The sequence below is a fragment of the Gobio gobio genome (assembly GCF_949357685.1).
Source record: "Gobio gobio genome assembly, chromosome: 1".
In the NCBI taxonomy this organism is placed as follows: domain Eukaryota; kingdom Metazoa; phylum Chordata; class Actinopteri; order Cypriniformes; family Gobionidae; genus Gobio; species Gobio gobio.
The window spans coordinates 45,100,291-45,124,734 of record NC_137097.1 but is presented as its reverse complement, the minus strand read 5'-3'; the positions used below and the strand labels follow the sequence as shown (position 1 = coordinate 45,124,734).

At 36.7% G+C, this 24,444-nt stretch overlaps 1 protein-coding gene across 2 annotated transcripts; it reads right to left on the bottom strand.

Annotated features, from left to right (window-relative positions):
• Positions 1 to 588: 588 nt before the first annotated feature.
• Positions 589 to 23,920, bottom strand: syngr1a (synaptogyrin 1a). 2 transcript variants are annotated; one of them, XM_079812621.1, is made up of 4 exons: positions 23,548 to 23,889; positions 8,433 to 8,670; positions 6,805 to 6,950; positions 589 to 4,161 (listed from the first exon to the last, which is right to left on the bottom strand). In XM_079812621.1, exons 1-4 carry the CDS (start codon positions 23,641 to 23,643, stop codon positions 3,970 to 3,972), a joined length of 672 nt encoding a protein of 223 aa, XP_079668747.1. In that variant the 5' UTR covers positions 23,644 to 23,889; the 3' UTR covers positions 589 to 3,969. The 2 variants fall into 2 exon arrangements, with proteins under 2 accessions (XP_079668747.1, XP_079668748.1); XM_079812622.1 differs by lacking the exon at positions 589 to 4,161 and adding an exon at positions 4,548 to 5,742 and having other exon boundaries at positions 23,548 to 23,920.
• Between the last annotated feature and the right edge of the window lie 524 nt (positions 23,921 to 24,444).

Genomic DNA, 24,444 nt, shown 5'->3' with positions numbered 1-24,444 from the left:
AGTATTTAAAAATATTTCTTTTACTTTTTTTCAAACAACCAAGATATGGTAAATATGGAAAAGCGTGGTCATAGCATGTGTTCAGTGAGTGCTGGCGCTGTATTCAGTCATCGGATGAATATAGTGCTCTGTGGATAGAGGTTGTGACAGTTGTATTCTCAGGTTACACACACATTCTGTCCCCTATCCGTCATTGACTCTCAGTGATGCACTGGGTGATTACAGGAACTGATCTCACGTTTGTGATGTCCCTCCCCTGCGATGTGGCCACTCAGCACACTATGGTATGGAAATGTAATGCCAGTCATGAAGAGTTACATAGAGTTACAAGCATGAGAACCAGGAAATGTCACATCAGTCCAGGAACGAAGCTGCTTCTGTTTATGATATACACACTAAATTTGTTTCCTGTCATGCATGTTCATACAGTGGCCACAAAAAGTAATAGGCAAGACTTCAATATGTATAAATGTCATTGAATTACATTGCACTATTTTGCTTTTTTTAAGCATGATTTCAGTGTGTACATACTTGTTAGGGACACAAGAAATTCAAAATACAGAAGTATTCAAAAGAATTGGCAACTATGTCCATCAGTCAATGTCTTTTATTGTCATCTATATCAGACGTTTTACCAGACAAGCAACATACAAGACAGGACAAAATACACCGAGCCATATTAACCTATGATTCAGTTAATGGATAGTCACCACATCAAAAGAATTTACACTATTTTGTATCCCAGCTCCATAACTGCACATATACATTATATTATAACACATCTGATACATCATCTATATAACTGATTGTATTGTAGCGTTCCTTTTTAAGATTTTCAACAAGAAATTAAAAATAAAAAGTTTGCTGATTTAGAAAACAATGTCACTAGAGAATGGATAAACATTATTCTATATGACACCTTTAAATGCAAAATACACAATATTATTTTTGAGTTATTTGGTAGTAAATGTATAAAGATATGTTTGTGTACTTGATTATATTACATCTTTGTCATGAAATAAAAATATGCTGGTTTTATATATTCAGGTACATAATTATGAACATTTTTTCAGAACTTAATTGAAAATAAAAATTATTTATCTGTGATGCATAACCCAGCTGCTGCTCTAGTTCATGAGTTATTACAGTAACTATGATCAAAAAATACAAAATTTTAATTTAAAAAAAGACAACACTATGTTAAGGGTGCTACAAAGGAACTTGTTAGCATACATAATGATGAATAATATTTTCAGAATAATATATTTTATTTAAGTGTCAGACCATTATAATGACATGGACATTCGCCCTAAAGATATACTAGTCTATCAATCTGTTCTTCCTATAGCATAACATTGAGGTATCGGCTGGATTTGTCTGTTGTTAGTCATTAGCATTCATTTTTCATGCTCAGGGGGGCTCTGCGTCTTTTTTGTTCACATTTTATTTTAATATATATTTTTTTTAAATATCACTGCTTTGAGTGCTAGTCTGGACATTTTCCCTCTCAAAAATGTGTTTCAAAGTCTCATGAATTGTAGTGTTGCACCACACGTTTACATTCGTGATTAAAAGACATTAATAACATCAAAAGTCATCATGTCTAGATCACTGTCATAAAATTGTAAACGTGTATCATGTTGACAATGACATGCACAGTGGCCCTAAAACATACTTGCTTTAAAATTTTTAAATCACACTTTAAAATGCATGAACTGAACCCGGTTGGATTTTAATATTTGCTCCTCAAGTTTACACAGGTATCCTAGCAGAGTAACCACAGGTGTTCATCAAATGTTCGGCAAATTTGAATGGGGAAATCCATTAATTTTAATAGGAATCCACATTTGAAATGTCGTAAGAGTTCGAAAGTTTCCCTTCCGTAGATTTCGCATCAGATTCAAGGTTGGTCACGCTGATGTGCCGTTACCTAAAAAGAAAGCTGCTTGTTTTGAAAGTGGCTCCTGTGTAAGGTGTGCTTCATACATTGCTGACAATATTCACTGGACCTTTTTTTGCCCGCGAAATGTGACCGGCCGGCAACTTACAGTAGCCTATATATAGCCCTGGTGTTTGGCCCTTCACCTTTTCAGCGCTGCACTTGTTGTGTTCTTCTGGTGTAGTGACAAATTGGGTCCCCCCCCCGATATAGGGTCTCCTCTAGGACCCCAAGTGATCCCATTGGTTCAAATTGCTAACAGGTTTAATAGGTACTCTCTTTAACTATATGACCGTTATGTTAGCTTATATACTAGCATAGCATAGATAAGCGATTAACCTGATAGCTTAGTTTATACACACATTTGCACTTAATGATGTTCAATTATTCACTTAATAGGCTATTATTAATTAATGAACAGTTAATCAAGTGTAAGAAATTACGTTAAATCGGTTTTATTATGCACTAATGTCTTTTTGTATGCATTATATATTAAGCTATGCGTATTTTAAATTAATATCATTCGTATATACTTAGGATAATCATTAACTGACAGTTTCAGAGGGAGGACCCGATTTGTCATGACACCGGTTTGTATTTCCTCAGCATGAAGGTAAAATTGTTTTAAAATCTTAATGGCATCGCTTCAAAAATTAATGCTCATAACTTTCGTTAACTCTGCAATAAGTAAATCCATGATATCAGCGAATTACTCTTCGATAGCGATGCCATAGAAATATCCAGAGCAAAAACAGAAGTTCAAACACAAAATTCTAAAAATGGCTCTTTGCTTTTTCTCGTGCATAAGGTCTATATAGTTTTAGAATTGAAAAACTAACAAACTTCTTTGTGTGAAATGCTTTGATTGGAAATGTGTTTGTGCAGTCTTTCTTCAAAATAAATGACACTTGGTTTGGTATTTCATGCAATGTGACAGCCATATATTTAAGTGTTGCTTAAGTGTCCAAATACTGTTAAGGGCCACTGCACATATGGACAGAAACAGACCTTAAATAATGTAATCACAGCTGTACAACTATTTTAAAAACCTTGCAGTTTGTCAGCTCTCACATAATTCACTTTCAGTAGCTTAATTCACTCTTTTACTTTAACTCTCTGTTTTACATCATATACCATTCATTTTTTCTCTTTGTACGTTTTATGTGAACAATGCAGAGAATGATTTATTCCTAGACCTGATATTGTTAAAAAAAAGAGATCATTTAAGACCCTTTGACATTAACAAAATGGCAGCAGAGAGCTATCAATGGAGAATGTGTTCTAGTGACAGGTTAAGGGTTAGTGTAATGTTCTATTGAATCACCTACACTACGCTCTTCAGAAACATTTAGTTTGGTCAGATCTTGTCAAACGTATGACCAATACTACACTGTAAAAAGAAAAAAAAAAGTTTCTGCCTAATATTTTTAAGTACAATCAACTTGTATGTTTAAGTCATTTCAACTTAAATTAAATAGCTTATAAAAAACAGTAGAAAACTGCTTAACTTATTTTGATGAGTTAAAGCAATTTTGATTATGACGTTTTTACATTGATTTAACTATTTTTTTTATTTTTTAAGTTATGCAAGATTCAACTAATTTTTAAGTCAGTTTTCTTTTTTACAGTGTAGTTAGTTTCTTTGCCTATTAGAGACGAATTTCTGTCAGTTTAGTTTAGAAGTGCCCAAACCCATAACCCCAAGATTGAAGGCAAAAATTCCTGGTGGCACCAAAAAAAAAAAAACTTTTTGGGAGATCTTGTGCCACAGTCCCCAATCTGCAAAATATTATATTTTATAGATTGAATGAAACACTCATTACATGTTTGAAATGCCCAAACCCGCTATAAATTCCACAAGGGGTTATTATAGCACCAAATAAACTCCTGAATTCCTTTGAGTCTGCTTTGGTCCCCATATTCTACCCCAAGTGCCCAAAGTTCATGTTTGTCCTATTTTGTTTACCCCATGTAACCAACCCCATTAGCCTAGCTTGTTAAGGCTGTTGTGTACATCCTTATACTTGACCTTAGTAGTCTTGGTTCTGGTATCCACCAGAGCCTTCATAATTAGCCTCCATGTCTTCGTTGTATCCGGTGTACTCCGTGCCTGCAGTGGGCGCTCCAGCGGGATCCTGGCTGGGATCAGTGTAGTCCTGAGAGAAGAGAGATGAGCTTGCGCCTAATTTGTATTTCTGGAATCCAAGGAAAGCTTGACCAGCCTTTAGGAGAATGAAGATGCCGGAAGGAGAGGTTTAGAGGGTGGGATCGGAGGGATTAGAGAGGAATTGGAAATGAGAGGATTATTGGCAGCAGGGAAGGAAGATTTTTTTTTTCAGTTTTGATGGTGAATAGTGAATGAAAAGGCATCAGTTAGGGAAGCCAAGTAAGGTTTAATTGAAAGGAGTAAATGAGAATGACAGGATGGGACAGAGAGGGAGAGGGGGGAAAAAAGAGAAAGAAAAGCAACATTAGTTTGATTAAGATACAGGATTAAGATGGTTAGTCAGCTTTAAGATTAACAGAGTCAAGAATACATTTAGGAAATGCTTAGTGAGTGGCTAACACATAGAAAACCCAAATCCAAAACAAAATGTAAAACCAGAACTTGTGTCAAACTTAAGTTTAATCGAACAACATCTGTCAGTATAAGATTATAAAATCTATCACAACGGATAAATATACATCATAGATCTTAAGCAACTACAGCAGCTCAACTGTAAACAAAAATAAGATCATGAAATGCCATGGCAACAATAGAGGCAAATGAGAGGGAAACAGTGTATAATGTATCAGGACACAGTATCTTGTACATATTGTTACAAAACAATTATGTAAAGAGCTCAGCGGAATGTTTCATGTGCAACTGCCGCCCCCTAGTCAATTAAAAGTGTAACCGCAATTAAAAAAACCAATCAAATAATAATTTTCTGAAGAAAACATTGATTATCTGGCATAAAAACTACCCTTCAAAAGTTTGGGGTCTGTAAAATGAATCAATGTTTTTGAAAGAAGTGCTCACCAAGGCAGCAACTATTTACTAAAAAATACAGTAAAACAACAATATTGTCAAATATTATAGCAATTTTCTATTTAAATTTATTTTAAAATGTAATTCATTCATGTGATGTCAAAGCTCAGCATCAATACTCAGCATCATTACTCCAGACTTCAGTGTCACATGATCCATTAGAAATCATTCTGATATGATGATTTGATGCTCAATAAAACATTTCTGATTATAATCAATATTGAAAACAGTGGTGCTGCTTAATATATTTGTGGAAAACATGATACATTTTTACGAGATAAAAAGTATTTTCCCCGAAAAACAAAACAAAAACGAACTCACTGACCCCAAACTTTTGAATGGAAGTGTACCTTTAACCCCAAGAGATAATCAGCATATAACAACAAGGTACCATTAGTATAAAAAAATGAAGAAAGAATATGTTATTATAACTTCATAATTCCAGGCAGATACGTGTTAAAATATTTTAAAGCTCTTCCCAGTTCATACAATGAGGTTTAGGGTTTGATATGGCACTTGATGTGGCTCTTGACATGGCAAAAAATCTAAACAGATCACAGATTATCTTCAGTGATATTCATTGCTGACAGCAGAATTTGAAGGGTGCTTTTGTAGTTGATGTTGATGTCAATGGCACAGTAAACAATTAAGTATGTGAGTGTGGTAAATGTTAGACAAATGGAGGTGGTGTTTGAGGGGTGAACAGTTTGTTGTATTCCTCTTCAAATGAGACTTTCTTTAGGCGCTCCAGGGCCAGCAGTGTAAGAACACCCTAGAGAAAAACAGATTGGCCAGAGCCAGCGATCAACAAAAAGAATGGCTGGAAAAACATTTCAACAACACTGGGTTAATCGTATGGATGCAGCTGGGAGGTTTCTGTAAGAGAAGTTCTTAGAGAGATTAGCGGTTAGAAGGATATATGCAAACAGTGAAGCAAAGATTACTGGGGTAAATAATTCTCTGGAAAAGTACAGAAAGTAGATTAGAGAATGAAGCTGTGTAGATGTTCATTCATTGAGAAGAAAGAAATGCATGCAATCTAACACATTTTCAGATGAAAGAGACTATGCTGAAAATATGAACAGGACTTTAACAGACAAATATATCATATTTATTGTAAAAGTTGTCTTGGGATATTTAGATGGAAAGAGATTGCATTTTCAGTTGATGAGAATTTATTTTAAAAATATTTGTACATTTATTGGAAGTCCCATCAATTAAAGAAACTTTGTGTAATCACTTTAAAACAAATATAAATATGTTTTGAACATACATTTTGGTCAAGTGAATTTTTGATTTTGGTGTGTCACTTTCGGTGATTGAAATAAAGTTTAAAATAAATATATATATATATATATATATATATATATATATATATATATATATATATATATATATATATATATATATATATATATATATATATATATATATATATATATATATATATATATATATATAAAAAATATATTAGATGAAAAAACTTAAACTTAAAAACTACTTCAGTGCTAAAATTACTGAAACGAAAACAGAAATATAAAATGAATGAAAAAAATACATACTTAAGTAATAAAAATGAGAAAAGCACAGCAAAATTAAAATGAAAACAAAACATTTAAAAATAAAAGCTATTTCAAAATATTAATAAATACTACAACATAAGTAATACAAAAATAGCACTGGTGCATTACTACTACCATCATCTATATAATACAATACAAATGTGACTGAGAAGAAAATGTAAACATTGAATTTCTCAAATCAAATCTGATTCTGATGAATTCAGTTTTAAAGGAAAGATTTACTTAAATGAAGAATAAGATTCAGTACAGACCCATGTAAATATGGAGAAGAAGGCGAAAGTGATGGCTGCTCTGGCTGCGTCTCCACCCTCTTTGAGGGGGTTATCATCTGGTTTAGCCACCTGCCACTGATTGGCCAGGAAACAGAATCCCACAAACCACACGAAAGACCAGAAGGCTGAGAGAACAAAAGCGAATGGTTCAGAATTTCAAATCAATAAAACAGCACAATAAATACCTTTGACTGGGAAAAAAAATACAAACAAACCTAAAATGGAGTGATCGCATATTGTATTCAAAATCTAAAGGTCTGATCAAAACAGTCAATTTACATTTACAGACATAGATGGCGCTATTGCACCACAAATCCAACATAGCACTGCAGTCTAGAAGCAGTTAGATTTTACCAACAGAGGTCAGTGTCTTAAAGTAATGCTGCGGTAGAGGAAGTTCGGATCACTGCTGATTCCGAAAGCTAGAGGTAGAAGGCAACAAGATACCTTCATCTGATTGCTTTTTGAAGGCAGCATAGATGTATCCTTCGCTGCCTATGATATCCCACAATCCTGTGCTTTTGTTTCTGTGACAGTTGAGCTAAAAAATAAAGATGGCATCTGAAAGTTGCGGTTGGTTATCAGTTTGTGTGTAAATGTATGTTTTTGACCAACTTTCAAGTCCTTTCTAGTGTCAAATTACTATTGTAGTAATTCAATTTGCTTTATCACCAAAGCTCTCACTATTTTGTAGTAGATTCTTAAGCCATTATGCTGCGTCAGAAGACTGTCCTGTATTAGTTTCGTGAGGGACATTTGGGCGGAAACACTTCCTGCTAAGTCATTGCCTGATAGGTTATTGCTTTAGGAATCTAAGGGCCCTATTTAAACGATCTGAGCACGTTCTGAACCGCATAGTGCAGGTGCCCTTGGGGCATGTCCGAATCCACTTTTGCTAGTTTAAAAACGGTTAAAAAATCAGTCTGTGCGGCAGGAGCATGGTCCAAAAGGGTTGTACCAATTCTAAAGGAGTCATGGGTGTGTTTTGGGCGTAACGTGCAATAAACCAATCAGAGTGTCATCTCGCATTCCCTTTAAAAGCCAGTTGCGCTTGCACCATGGCGGATTCGCTATTTACATGGCGGAATTTGTAAGCGGAAAGACTGAACGCTTCTCCAGAGAGGAATCCTTTTATTTTTAATATTTACAAATGTTTGTGCTGCTGTGCGACCCTGTGTCTGTAATAAGCAGAGTGTACTCGTGTTGTGGACCCGCCCTAAGGCAAATATACTTACGCACCTTTTAAATAACACAAAAAATACTGCGCTATTGATTTAGACCAGGTTTTTGTTGGTCAAGTTGCCTCAAAATAGCAACGGTCCAACAATGCGCCTGAACACACCTCGTTTTCAGACCAGCACGCACATAGGCGAACACCATAAGGGTGCTTTTGAGCCAAGAAGACAACAATTTGTTAGAAACAAATGTATATGGGAAATATTTTTAAAACCTTCTTAGTGCCACATAAAATAATGTATGTGTTCAAATGAATAAAATATAATGTGTGGTTTGTAAAAAAAGAGTGAGGCAGCAACCTTACAGTAAATATATCTTATCAGTGATACAAAGTATTGATATGCAATACTTGCATTCTATCAGCAGTTTACCTGAAACTCCAATATCAGCTATCACAGCCTTCTTGCGGTCTTTGACACTGCTTATCTGAGGAAAGTAGATGTCCAGTGCCATAAATGCCGCACAGCAAAGGAAGGCCAGGGATCCCATCCCAACAGCATAGTTACAGGCGTTCTGGTTGCGGTTAAAGATGCAAAATTCCTCTACCTCATTTGGACGGTTCACATAGCCCTCGTTAGCAATGCATCCAAAGATCACAATGGAAAAGATCTGAGGAGGAGAATTAAAATAAAGGGAAAAGATGGACAGAAAATATGAGAATTTGGACTTCACACTGCATATTCACATTGTTCATACAGCCAACAGTATATCCATAGAACACAATGCAAAATTTAAAGTGTAAGCTAGATTAGTATACAGGCTAGAGAAAAGGTGAAATGCAATGTACCAGTTTATTACAAGAAAGGATTCTGAGGAGGAACAAATGACTGGAGTTAGAAATGTTTGTCAGTTTAGTTTTAGTTTTGTTACTATAGTCAGCATGAAACCAAAGTTTGATTGTCTTTTCTTCCCTATTATAATGTATATTCGATTGAAACAGCTTCTCGAACAAGAAAAAAATGTAGTGAGACTTGATTTTGTCCATCGGGAACTGGTTGTATTGATATGATCCAACCATTATTGCTGTGATGTGATGTCATGTTAGTGATAGGTTGTCCCGCCCTTGTGTAAGTAAACACGTCATCAAGGAAAAGATGTCACTGCATTAACCCAGCGTTAAACGCAATGTCAAAAGACCTAGAGCCAGTTAAAGTCGTTGGAATGTTATTTATGTCCACTGTAGTGCTGATTTCAGCTTTTCTAGTAAACAAACAATTTCTGCCACCAAATGAAATTGTTTCTCGCAGCCAACCACAACCACAAGATGCCATCTATCACCACAAACATCACTGATCATGTGTACATCTGTTTTTAATCTCACTTTGCTTTCTACACAGAAGCTAGACTAGATTTGACACTTCCATAACAGTAAGGGGCCTATTTAGATTCAGATGAGCCTATGTTCTCATTTTTGCTCCAGGAATAGTTAACTATCTTCAAGAGGATGGAGGCAAGTTTTGGCAAAGTCCAGGGTTTTAACAGCTGGCCTGTTCATCTGTACAATATGTCTGAATGTGTGAGAGTGCGAGAGAGGCACTTCATTACTTCATTCATGCAATTAAGTTGAAATGCTCTTGGCTGCCAGCAAACTTTCCCATAGTGGTTCCCTAATTGTCGCCTACAAGCCCATGATTTAACCCCAAGAATCAGCTTTATAATTACACTAATGTTAAGGGGTTTGGCAGCATCAAACCAAGTAAACACTGAATCTCCTAAAATAAAGGTTCAGTGGCTCATTCAAACCTCAATCTTGATCTCATTAAGGACATATAATCAAGATACCATGATATCTAATGCCAATGTCATCACTGCTGACATTTGGTTAACTTCAGGTATAACTCAGTTTATCACATTTTAAAATGTTCAGATCCATTCCAGAGGATTTACCTACAAAATCAGTGCCTAATGCCTTCTACAGACTGCGATTTCTGCAATCCTTTAAGATTATTACATAGCACACTGTACAACATGGATCTAATAAACTTCGTAGGCTACGACGCAAGATAGCATAGAAGAATAAAACATTATCAGTATGCGCTAGTGGTAAACAAAGAGAAAGAATAATCGCACTCTGGCAATTGTGGTTTTTGTGTGTGCTGAGGAGGAAGCGAAAGAGGAGAATATGGACGTGGTCATGTCTAGGGAAAAGAGGCCAACTTGGCATACCAATTTTGCAAATGGAGCTTGAGGCAAGTAGTTTTAATGCCCGGTTCAGACAATTTTCGCCAGATTTTAGCATGATCCGTTTGTCGTAGGGTGTTGTGGGGATTTGTAAATGACAATGGGCATCGGGACGCAAGAATCGATCGCTTTATCTTGTATAGTGTGTCATAGTGAACGACAAACGACATGCGTCTGTGATGCTTCATGACATGGCAACAGTCTTCCACCACGGGTTCAGTCACATCTGTGATATTGACCAATAGGAGCACAGAAGCTCCGTACACAGCTTTCAAACATGCCTAAACGAAAGAGAGACAATAGTATTGGTGCAATGGAGGAAAGATTCATGGAGCTATGGCTGTACTCCTGTCTTTATGATGTTTCCTCGTGGGACTACCGCGAAAAGATGAATGCTGGCAAGCGATAGTGGAGGCGCTTCAGCAACCGGGTGAGTAGTACATTTATTTTTATTACTGGCTAAAAATTCTAATTTGTTTCCCTTTGGAAGATTCCATAATGTCCTCTTTGTGCAATATAGGAACGTGTCAACTGTCAGGCAGTCCCGCCTTCTCTATGACATCACAGATGTTGTTAAAGACGACAAGCAATAATTGGACAAGAAGCAACGTGTTTTTGTCCGCAACACAAGAATTTAGGAGCCAAAATTGCATAATCTGACACAGTGACTATAGTTACAGACAAAAAGTCTGAACCCAGCATTAGTTTTAGCGCCATGTCACGTTGATCAATACGCCATTTCATGTTGCATTTTTATTGGCTAGTCAGTAAACATAGGTCGTAGCAGCAAACACACTGTGAGATAATCATGCTAAATTTCTGACACTGTCAGAAAATTAACACAGCCTATCTTTGGTCGCAGGACCATGACAACGGCCATCTTTGAATCTCCACAGCAATCACCACGTCATCTTTCATCCAGGACAGCCCAAAATCATGCAATGTGTACCGGCCTTAAAGACGGGGTTTAGACTGTACGATATCAGCCCGATTTTGCCATTTTCCACTTGACGTAGGGTCCCATACGGAAATGTAATATGTGTATACACTTACCTAAAGGATTATTAGGAACACCTGTTCAATTTCTCATTAATGCAATTATCTAATCAACCAATCACATGGCAGTTGCTTCAATGCATTTAGGGGTGTGGTCCTGGTCAAGACAATCTCCTGAACTGAATGTCAGAATGGGAAAGAAAGGTGATTTAAGCAATTTTGAGCGTGGCATGGTTGTTGGTGCCAGACGGGCCGGTCTGAGTATTTCACAATCTGCTCAGTTACTGGGATTCTCACGCACAACCATTTTCACGCACAACCATTTCTAGGGTTTACAAAGAATGGTGTGAAAAGGGAAAAACATCCAGTATGCGGCAGTCCTGTGGGCGAAAATGCCTTGTTGATGCTAGAGGTCAGAGGAGAATGGGCCGACTGATTCAAGCTGATAGAAGAGCAACTTTGACTGAAATAGCCACTCGTTACAACCGAGGTATGCAGCGAAGCATTTGTGAAGCCACAACACGCATAACCTTGAGGCGGATGGGCTACAACAGCAGAAGACCCCACCGGGTATCACTCATCTCCACTACAAATAGGACAAAGAGGCTACAATTTGCACGAGCTCACCAAAATTGGACAGTTGAAGACTGGAAAAATGTTGCCTGGTCTGATGAGTTTTGATTTCTGTTGAGACATTCAGATGGTAGAGTCAGAATTTGGCATAAACAGAATGAGAACATGGATCCATCATGCCTTGTTACCTCTGTGCAGGCTGGTGGTGGTGGTGTAATGGTGTGGGGGATGTTTTCTTGGCACACTTTAGGCCCCTTAGTGCCAATTGGGCATTGTTTAAATGCCACGGCCTACCTGAGCATTGTTTCTGACCATGTCCATCCCTTTATGACCACCATGTACCCACCCTCTGATGGCTACTTCCAGCAGGATAATGCACCATGTCACAAAGCTTGAATCATTTCAAATTGGTTTCTTGAACATGACAATGAGTTCACTGTACTAAAATATCCCCCACAGTCACCAGATCTCAACCCAATAGAGCATCTTTGGGATGTGGTGGAACGGGAGCTTCGTGCCCTGGATGTGCATCCCACAAATCTCCATCAACTGCAAGATGCTATCCTATCAATATGGGCCAACATTTCTAAAGAATGCTTTCAGCACCTTGTTGAATCAATGCCACGTAAAATTAAGGCAGTTCTGAAGGCGAAAGGGGGTCAAACACAGTATTAGTATGGTGTTCCTAATAATCCTTTAGGTGAGTGTATATATATATATATATATATATATATAAAAAAAATATATGCAAAATATAAAGTAAAAACCTATTAGAAATTGGAACAATTTCATATATTGACATAAATTTATCCCACATATTATATGTTTATGTATGTATAATACATATTTTGACATATATGTCTCATATATGAAATATATGCTGCTCATTAAGAGTAAAAACATAAATGCACATATATGCACATCTATCAGAAATTCCATATATTGACATATATCTCTATTCTACATATTATATATGTTTAAATTATATATCTGACAATTCACTATCACTGACAAATGACGTAGAGTCTTAGTATAGATTTTATGTATAAAACAAATTACATTTAAAAATATAAAATATTTTTAATGTTGCTTATTGTCAGGTGAGGCAAGGGATGAAGGACTCAAGGATGCAGAGGTTAATGGGCTTTTTATTAAACTTCAAAAATTAAAAATCAAAACACAAACAAAGCTCTTCATGCTTGTAACTGGCTCACCTTACTTTTTTATACAGTAAGAAAGCCTCATAAAACGGGACTTCACTTTTGCCAATATTTTGTGTTCAAAATAACTGTAAGAGTCTCAAAGAGGGAGTACAAATAAATTGTATCTATTGAATCACAATTTGCACATGGACGAAATCCAAGACAGCATTGTCATATCAAAGCTCAACACTGAAAGTAAACAAATAAACAGTAAATCAACTAAAGTGATACACAAATAAAAATTACATTTAAAAAAATGCCGTAGAGGGAAAATTATATACACTCTGCAATGCAAGTCTTGTAGAAGTCCCAGTCTTTGTAAAGTCCCAGCAGGCAATGAAGTTTACAATCCTAAATCCTAGATAAGGCACTGGCACAATCCAACACAGGTAAGAAGTAAGTATCAGCGCACTCAAGCCCCATAACAGAGTCCTCTGTGAGCTTCTCTGCAAACTTCCAAACACTAAGAATTAACATTTTTATGGGTACATAAAAATGTGCATTTGAATAAGATTGTAAAGCATTAGAATGTACAATTCACGCAACTCCTCAAACACAATGTGATTCCAGGCATTTTCACCCATACTCCATCGCAATGCCTCTCCTATGCTACTCGCAAACTTATAATCTTTTCCGCCCTTTGTTGCCCTCTAGAGGACAGGATGAAAAATGTCACCCTTGTAACAGGGTAACTGTTACTTGCTACACAGAACAAAACATGAAAGTACATGGCTGATGAGCATGAGCCGCGTGCTAAACAAACACACAACACATGGATAAAAGAGTGCATTCTGCCCAAGCAAAACTACTTGCTCACACGAGACCAAGCGAATGCTCGTACTCTACGCTCACAACGGGGCGAAAAACACATGGAGCATTAATGTCCGAAGCCTGAACCAAAACCAAACTAGAATAAAATGCCAGGATTCAAACACCACTATACAAATCCATATAAAATCCTATACAAGCATACTGAATGTTTGCATACATGTTGATTAAATAAACTTACATATATAAATTGGACATATATTGTTTACATATATGGCATTAACATACAGTACCATATAAAAAGGCATCATATAAATAATTTTAATATATGTATATTTAATAATTCTTCTATGGGTATTTCATACATGGTATAAATATCATGAGGATGTATATATGAGCTAATAATGTATTGCCTTATATGAAACATATATGACATCACTACTCGGATATAGGGACATATATGTACATGTATTACATTTCTGTATGGGCTGAAAGAATTACTCTTATGAGCTGGTTCTTCCGATAAATAGTAAAAACAAAAGAGTTTCTGGTTTGAATCAACATCTGGCCTCAACATTTATCTTCGTTCTATTCCAGATTTTCGTTTTGCCCACCTAAGCATTGAAGTGAAGGCAAATAAGATTGTGATCATGAATGTGATTGAAAGGTTAGCTGCAGCATTGTCACAGTTATATATGCACCCCGATGCGCAAATGCATCATGACAAAGCAGTATCATTGCTGAATGCTGACTGATTGTTCATATTACAACATAGTGTTAAAGACAAGTTTTCTTTTTAAAAATAATACATTTCTCTCTCTGAGTCTAGGAATTTACGGAGCTACTGGCCAAGTATTTTGCATGCTTTTAATTAGCTATCTGGATCACAAGGCTTCATGGCCAATGAGTGCATGAAAGCAAGCATTGTAACAGGCAGCACGCGGGATCCTGATCTTGTGATCATCAGGAGCAAAGCTTTACATGCTCCCCTTTTCAACCTGATTGGAATTGGTTTTAGGCACATGTGAATGTGAAACAAGCCATTTGAATGTTTAACTATTTGTTTGTTTTTAACAGTGGACATTCGTAAGCGTGTTATACAAAAAATATATGTGCAAAGCAGACGTTTTGTTTCTTTATATTGTGACAATGAGGTTTTCTCAAGGCTTTTTTTTTTCTCTTTAAATAACAAACTGTCCAACCCATTAATTATTTTCACAAGCCTTTTCATTTTGCATATTGATATTACAATACTATATTAAGCATTTTAGAATACATCTCATTTATATGATCTGTTTTTGTTTTTAACTTTATCGTACTGTAGCTACAGTATTGTATTGTTATTTGCCATTTTGCGCAGTAATGCCTCAATTTCCTACAGTGGATTAATAAAGTGCTACCCTAAATATCACATGCATGTCACATTTTGTAGAGTTCAGCACCTCCCACAAGGTCAATGTGTCATATTTTATTGGTTTTCTCTGGTCCGCGATGTAATTTATGGTTCTTCAATCATCCAAACATATCAGCTGGGTCTGGTTTGTGCGTGTACCATTTTAGAGCCAGTGAACATGGCTCATCCACCAATAAATCAATCAACACTTTGAGAGGAGGAGACATACAGTCAAATAGAGCTGTCCAGTTATTCATCGGGACTCTTTATGCGAAACACAGTGGTGTTCCTGTAGTCGGTTGTGCAATGTTAGATAGTGGCCAAGGCAATGACAGGTTATAGGAAACCTATAATAAAATAAAACTAATCTACAGCTCATCAGTGATGCTCTAACATCAATTAAAACAGAGTAGGAAAAATGAGAATTCTGTTCTCATGAAGTAACCATTTTTTTTAATGAAACATCTGATCCAGTTCAGTCTGATCATTTATGAAATCAGACTAATCCAATTCTTGAGTCATTGAGTATAAACTTAAATGTTGGTATTTTTATTAACAAAGCTTCAGTTGACCTCGTAAAACTTGCAAAAGTCACACGGACCACTTTTATGTTTGTTTTACAGTGCATTTGCATTCATCTTGAAGCTTGTGTCCATTTATTGTAATTAACTGCATGGAAAAGAGTCTTTGATGGTCTGGATGGTATGAGGAAGTCTTCTTGACAACTAAAAAGATATAATTTTTCTCTCTTTTTCTCAGTCTGTTACATGCCTGCCGAGCTTTGCCTCTCGCTCTCCCCTCCCCCTCCAATCCCTCGCTTTTAATCTCCCTGACCTTGTGTTCACTATGCGGGGAAAGAGAGATCACGAGAGAGAGAGAGAGAGAGAGAGACTGAGTCATAAGACTACAGATGAAGACCACCTATACATCTATAGTGCTCCCCCACACAATCTGAAAACTCGCACAGTATTCAGAAATCATGCATCCATGCAGCAACACTGACCGAAGAAACAAGATTAGGATATTTTTAAACAGTCAGTAGAGCAATAGGTCTGCTGTGCTATAAACAGGAAAATTAAATTATACTGCACTGGTAAATGCTCTGGTACATTTGCTAAATAGCTTACTTCATGTCAAAGATATTTGAATAGTGCTTCTTATAAAAACTACAGTAGCACACATGCTGATGTATAGTATAGTATTATATATTATATCAACTTTGATTGCCATTGTGTTTTTTTTTTGGTGTGTGTGTATGTGTGTTGGGGGGTGGGGGGCGTTAACTTCCTAATCAGGTCATAATCCCTGTTCGGCACCCCTGAATCTGACAATGAATATTCTTAAATCAGTTCAAACTTCAAACTCAAGACTCAATCATATGTTTGCAGAATCACTCTAAACCTTCACTTTAGTACCTGTGGCAGTCTTCATAATGTACTGTAAACCCGAATAAGTTGGCAAAGCTAAAAAAAAAAAAAATTAGGTTAAGAGATTCAAAGTTTCAGTAAGCAGAACTGGCAGAATTGTATTTTGTACTCATACATTTTAATTGCCCTTTACTTGAAATATTTGAGTAAATTCATACATTTAACTTAAAATTATCATGTAATCTCAGTAGTGGAAAGTAGTGGAAGCTTGGCTAGCTTTAGCAAATTCAGTAAATGCTAATGTGCTAATTGGTAACACAATGCTTTGATAGCCAACCAAACATAACAGAAACTCAATTAGCAGAGCAAAACATTAAACTACTAAATCTCCAACTTAACATTAATCTGGCACAAAACACCATATTATAACACTTAATTTTAGCATTTACTCTCCCTTTCGAGTGCCATGGCAAAGCATACTTGGAAATAGAAATCCCAGCCTAGTTTCAGTTAAATTTAAGTTAGTCTAAATTAAAAGAGACAAGTTCGTTAAACTCAAAACAACGAAATAATTCATATTACTTAGAATGTGTCAGTTTATGTGAACCTCAAAAAAAAAAAAACGTTCTAAATACTCATAAAAGTTAATGTGTTTGGTAATTTGTTTAATTTAAGTCGGCGTTACTCAAACCAATTAATTATTTTGGTTTAAAGTGTGTGTATATATTACAATGCTTAAAAATAAATGTTGTCTATAGAAAAACTAAATAATGCTATCGATCAGTCAAATTCATTTTTACTTAGTGTTTTTTTTCTTCTTTTTTGAAGAATCACACCATTGGCTTCTTGTCACAGAATAATACAGAAGCGATATTATTTTTTATATATTATATTATGTTATATTACATTAAATTATATATGTCAATTGGCATTGCATTATAAATATACATTATCCTTAAAATGAAATAACCAAGATGGCTTGAAGAACACAGATATCATATTTCACGTTTCAGGACTAGCAAAAAATTGCAACTTGCTCTCTGTACAGTAGCCAAATCTGCAAGATATCAGAGGCGGAGGTGGGTAAAAAGGTTGTTGGTTTTGCCCCCTTTTGCGCTCACTGTTGCTCAGCTAGTCCTGCAGACTGGGGTGATTAACAACAAGTCATTTTAACTGAATCCTAAAATTTCTACACTGGCGAACTCACTTTCTTGGGTAGAGTGTCTAATCTGTCATTTACGACAACATACATTTACATGGCAGTGGCAGCTGCAGCTGCATGCTGTGACTGCTTGTGCTTTATGACAGGTGGCAACCAGCGTTAAGGTAATACTGACTTGTGTTCATTTTTCTTTTTTTATGTATTAAGCACATTGAATCTACTTTGCTTTTTTGTTTTTAAAACAAGACCATATGTGGATTAGATATGAGACTCAATGAACAAGTTAACAGTGATCCATTGCCAGAATATCACAACCAGACAGGGAAAAAATCCTGCCAGGAAATAAATGAATCACAAACTACGATAATAATGTTAGAGAGGATAAAGAGGCTCTGCAAACTATATTTTCCCCCTTGACGTAGTGGGACATATGGAGAGAAATGGAGAGCGGGTCACCCTGCAGCAGTATCCAGCTGTGCCATTAGTCCCATAAAGGACAAAAGTAAAATGACTGTGCTATATTTAAAGCATCACATGCCCATTCATTGTAAAATGACTGGGCAGGCAGGGTTTTGATAATAATATATATCATTTAAAAATAAAATAAAAGAATAATTGCAACAGACAAGCTGGAAAAACGTGGTAATTCTGTGTTTCACAGAAACAGACTGCAGTTAGAAGCTGGTTGAATAGTGTGGCAGCTTGGGAAAATAAATGAATGAACTGCTGCTGATTCTTGCCTAGAGGTTTTTCAACACCCATGTTTTCAAACTCTGTGAGTGAAATATTTTGGAATATGAGTTTTTTGTGTTAAAGAGACCAATTTTTTGTGTCAAAAATCCAAAAGATCACCAATTTTAAAGCAAGACCCTGTTTACAAACAAGCAATGAGAAAAGACTCCAAGCCTATATCCATCATAGCATCCACCAGATCTGAATCATGACTAATGCAGAGTTCACACTGCCCGATTTTAGCCCCGATTTTGACTCGCCGACGGGTTTTGTGAAATCGCAGACAAATGCCCGAAATCATAGGCAAATTGTTGCTCGTTCACGCTAGTGACAATCACGCAGTGTGAATTATCAAAGACGCGGTGATCTGAGGGAGTCGCCGACGCCCATGAGATATTTGGTTTGCTAATTATCTGGACGATTCAAACTGTGTGAAATGTGTTCTGACCACTGATCTATATAAATGGATCGCAAGTTTCATTGTTATGATCATTTTCGATAACAATTAATGAGTTCACACTAACATATAATTTATAGAGAGTCAATTTAAATGCGTATTTGGCGTGCTGTCCGGGGGGAGGGCTCCGAGCTCTGAATTTGGCCCAAACCCAGAGTAACCCCCGTGTATGTAAGTGGTTAGAACTAAAAGTGTGGAGAAGGGGTGGTGGAGGGATGCTGATAAACTGTCAACAAACGGAGGTAAGACAACTGAATATATACACCTCTTATTGTTGATTGGCTGAGTGCTCTCCACTCGTGTCCATTATCTGAACGTGCTCCTCCTGAACATAATTTCTAGTCTCGTGTGAGAACTCTGTTCTGATGCACGCGTGATCTCGCGGGTTTGGTTGTAAAATGTAGTTTGCGGACCAGATAGGCTGCGTTCACACTGCAGGCTGAAATGACCCAATTCCGATTTTTTTGCCCTTATGCGACCTGTATCTGATCTTTTCATGACAGTCTGAACGACACAGATCCGATCTTTTCAAATGCGACCCAGGCCACTTGGGTAAGTGGTCCAAATCCGATACATATCCGATCTTTTGAAATGCGTCTTCAGTCTGAACTGCCAGGTCACATGTATCCGACCCGCACGTCGTTGATACGTGACAAACGTCATCATTGTACGTTGAAGTAGGCGGGAATGAGAAGATAAACAACTAGGGCGGACGATGCTGAGACCAGTCAGTGGAAGGGAAGCGAGATTTCGGAGTTAATTAATATTTGGGGGGACAGCTCTATTCAGGCCAAACTCGAGGGCTCTTATCGGAACCGGGCGGTTTTTGAAAACATTTCCAGCGAAACAAGTGACGTCGTTGACCGTTGAGTACTCTTCTGCGCATGCGGGTCACTTCTGGGTCATTTCACGTTCACACAGGAGATCACAAAAGGTCGCATTTAATTGGAAATGTGAACGGCCTTGCAAAAAAATCAATTTTTTTCAAAAAATCGGAATTGAGCATTAAGCCCTGCAGTGTGAACGCAGCCATAGAGTTGTCGCCTACTCGCAGTGTGAAACCCCCTGTCGCCGATCCATCATGCAGTGTGAACACAGCAGCAACTGAATGCTACCCCAAATAGTCATGCAGTGTGAAAAGAACTGTGATCTGACTAATTTGAAAATCATGCAGTGTGAACTCGGCGTAAGGCCTTGTCCAAACTAATACTGCTTCACTTGAAAACGCATCTTTTTCTCTCTGGCGAAAACAAAGCTTTTTGAAAATGCTCTCCAAAGTGGATACATTTGAAAACGCCGTTTTTGCATTGTAGTGTGGACTGTGAAAATTTGAAAATGATGATGCACGTTTAGTCATGTGACGCATATTGTACAGAGAAATTCATATTTATACGGGTATTGTACCCGTTATGCTATTCACTTTCACACAGTTGCTAAAAAAATATGTTAACATGAGAGCAATTGCGTTATAGACCGAAACAGAACCAGACGCATCAGTGAATTGTGAGATATTTTGCTAAAGAAAATGATCTTGCCAGAAACATTGCGTGATAACTTTATTATGTCTTGTTCTGTCTGTATCAGTGAGCTTTTATGAGGGTTTACACATGCACAGTCAGGTGAATTTAACGTTTTCCGACGTTTCAGTGTGGACGAGAAACTTTTGGAAAACACTTGAAAATGTTAGTGTGGACAGAGAGCGTTTTGAAACAGTTTTCAAATGTATCCGGATTAATATAGATGTAGCCTGAGGGTATGTTTACATGTGTTTCGAATGTTCATTTACACGACAGCAGTGTTTTGGGGGCCTGAAAACGCAAGCTTTTGAAAACGGGTTTCATGTAAACAACAAAAATGTATATTACATGTTCATGCGTTACATGTTTGCGCTGGGTTTTCTTGACAAAGCGACATCTCCAACTACTGGCCTGGCATGCATAATACAGCCTTTTTTGTTATTTTCGCAGATTTGTGTGAACAATTTTTTGACAATGTTGACGTCTGATTTTAGTACATTGTTGTCGTGTAAACATACCCTAAGAGTTCACTGCATGCTAATGTTGCAGTCCACAGAAGGAGTGAAAAGGGAAAGAGACACTGTTATCGGACACAGGATAAATGAAAGGTTTCAAATAAATATTCTAGAGGCAATCCCATTAATGCCTTTACTGTTTATCCATTTTCATTTCCCTCATAGTGAGCCTGTTAGTATCCAGCCTGAGGTCTTAGATTGTTGTCATGCCAACGCAGCAGCATTCACTCAGCCAACCAGTGTATGAATCAGACGAACACACCTCCAGTCCATCCTGAAGATTCCATACACTGCACACACACATCCACTAACATGCAGACAAATCAACAGTTGTTTGCCACCTCAAGGTGACGGGTGTCATTTCTGTGCATACATTGCATACAGGTTGCTCGAACACTCTCTCTATCTTCAATTGGTTGGAAAAACAGGAAATCTCACCTCAAACTGACAGTATTGGTTGAACGCGAGGTACTCAAACAAACAGAGGTAATTCAGCTTACCTACTAAGAACATTTAGGATACATAAAAAGCTCCTACATACATAGTCACACTGATCAATAATATATCGCACATGTGCAGTCAATACAACCAAAACTTTCCATGATTTTCCTAGTTATTCATGATTGCTGCAAATATTTAGTTAATTATTTTTTAGAGATTGATTTCTATTTTATGGAGCCCCTAAAGGCACATGGTAATTAAAAACAAAATGAGATGGGAAGAAAGTTTATTTGTCAATCATTTTGCGTTCCAACGAGAAACTTTCTCACAAAGAACACAAACGTTTTACGAGCAAACTCAAGTCTCTCGGGGATGGAACGCAAAACATTTTGCCAGGGAACGCAAAGTCATTGACAAATACTTTTTCGGCCCATCTCATATTTTTGTTCCTCCTCCATGTCCGTGCTCTGTACTATTTATGTGTTTTCATCATTAACTTGTGTTAATTCAATTAAAGGTAAAATAATTGTATTTTTTTTTAAATATTAGAGAAAAAACTTAAAATACTTAATACAATTTTTTGAAAAGTTGCCTTGACAATGAACTGAAATATAATAAGTTTGAATTACTAACAAGTTGAGTAACTAAAATAACTAAAACAGAAATAAAAAATTACAATTAATTAAAGCTAAATAGAAATATTTGTGAAATAACAAAAACGAATAAAAAACACAAAAGCGAATAAAATCACTAAAACAAACAAAAAATAAAAAAATATTATTACTATTAAAATATTATTAAATATTATTACATGGGCCCACTACACTACTACAGAATAAAACATTAATACTAAAATATAAAAAATAAATGGTACTAAAATAACAATAATTTGTATGTCAGATTCAGATAGTTATTTTAATTTGCGTTAGAAACAAATGTCATATGATGTGAATGTGGCTCAGTGGAGCTTTCTAAGCCTCCATGTAGAATATAACCAGAGAATTGATATTTTCATTGTTCGTTTTTAATAAATGAGCAATGAACCCTGAGTCAGTGGTCATTTATATTACAAACACCTTATAAAAGGCAAATGTCTCGATTCTCACAGGTAAATAATTTCAATTCTTGAATGATACTGCATTGTTGTGGCCACTTCAGACACCTGCCCACCCCTCCCCCAAATCAGCCACCCCTTATAATCTCCCACCACCCCCTCACCATGTGTCTCTCCACAAAACGTTTTTATCAGCAAATAGTGCACAGCACACATGCTCATTCATGTACGAGTCGTAGCTTTAAACAAATCCAGAGCCACTTGATTGAGTCCAGATATGATAAAGGAAATAAATGATCAGAGAAGCAAAGTGTTAAAATTGTTTAGTTAGTTAACAGGCAGAAATCTCTCATGTAAAGGTAAGAGGGATGTAGATGTTGTCAGGTAAAGTAATCCACTTTTCATTTAAGAATACTGAGCTTCTTGAGCTAGTGTCACAGTGTGAGTCCTGATCAAACCGTCTCTTTTTACAAATAGATTCATGGAATTGAAATTCCTCAATTGAGCAATGAGCTACAGAACAAGTACAGCTATTATAGGGATGGTTCACCCAAAAATTTAAATGGTCATTTAATCACCCTCAAGTTGTTCCAAATTTATATGAATTTCTTTCTTCTGCTGAACACAAAAGATGATATTTTAAAGAATGTCGGCAACCAAACAGTTGACGGTAGCCATTGACTACCATGGTGTATTTTTCAATTCAGTCAATAGGGTCCTTTCCCCATACTCTTCAAAATATCTTCTTTTGTGTTCAGCAGAAGAAAGAAATTCATATAAATTTGGAACAACTTGAGGGTAAGAAAATGATGACAGAATTTTCATTTTTGGGTGAACTATTCCTTTAAGGTATAAGATGAATGGTCCATTATGTACAGTGTTGCCCTGAACAATGGTCATTTACAGCCATATTTGTATGTTGAATATCAGGATTGACCAATCAGATTCAAGCATCCCAGAGAGCTGTGTGATTAAAAAATAATAATAATCTGAATAAATGATTTGCGAGCGCGCAGATTAGCGCGAGAGATGTGCATTTAGGCGGCAAAGCTTTACAAGCCGTTAACGCGTCATCACATGACACTCGGGCTCGCGCCTAAATTATGCAATTAGCAGAATGACTCTCACCCAAGATACTATTCGAAGAATAGTCTGCGGTTGCTGAAAGAACGTAATTGGATCGAAGGTGCCGCCAGCCTTGCCAGCCCCGTATGCCTGCTCCATCCTCAGAGGTTCTTGATTTCTCCGTGTCTGAAGTTTTTTTTTTTTTAAAGAGAGATAATTGACCTTGATGTCGAATCAATTTATCCCCGCGCTACACCTTGACTCTTCGTGCTTCACCCTTGTGTGTCGTCCGGTCTCGATCTTGGCTGCACGTTTGTGGAGGTTTTCTTGTAAAACGATGTCCCTTTCACTCCGTACCTCTCTCATTTCAAGGGTGGAGAGAGGAGACTGAGTAAACACGCATCCGGGGGAACACGAGAGCGCGCATTATGCTGTCAAGCTTGATGCGCACTCTCGAGGATACTTAGGCGCGCCGCTGACCACGTGCCCGCAAAACGCTCAGTAGTTACTCTCTGTTTATGTGACATAATACATTTGAATCATGCGTATATTACTTTGAAAAACGTCAAATGTGTAAACATCAATAGTCCCAATATTATGGGAACCCATCGAAGAGCATTATATGGAATTTTAAAATTATAAATCCTTGTAACATTGTGCCACCTAGTGACCGCCCATAGCCCACACCCAGAGGACAAATGCTTAGTCATATGTAGACACAATATTAAATAAAAATATTTATTTAGTTTATGTTAAGTAAAAACAAAAATAAGAATAGGGATGCACTGCAAACCGCTCCAATTCAGTTGCCAAATGCTTTTATGTGAAAAACTCAACTTTACAGGTGATGGACAGATCCAAATTATACGATTATAATGTTGTTCAAAATGTATTTTGTAACCATTACAATATATAATTTATAATATAATATAATAAATTCTTCAACATAACTTCTGTAAT

Excerpts from the sequence above, each read along its gene's own strand:
- syngr1a (XM_079812621.1), bottom strand. The coding sequence starts at position 23,643 with ATGGAGCAGGCATACGGGGCTGGCAAGGCTGGCGGCACCTTCGATCCA. Across the intron at positions 8,671-23,547 it reads TTCTTCGAATAGTATCTTGG|ATCTTTTCCATTGTGATCTT; the intron begins GTGAGAGTCATT and ends TCTCCTCCTCAG. Across the intron at positions 4,162-6,804 it reads TCTTCTCCATATTTACATGG|GCTGGTCAAGCTTTCCTTGG; the intron begins GTCTGTACTGAA and ends ATTCTCCTAAAG.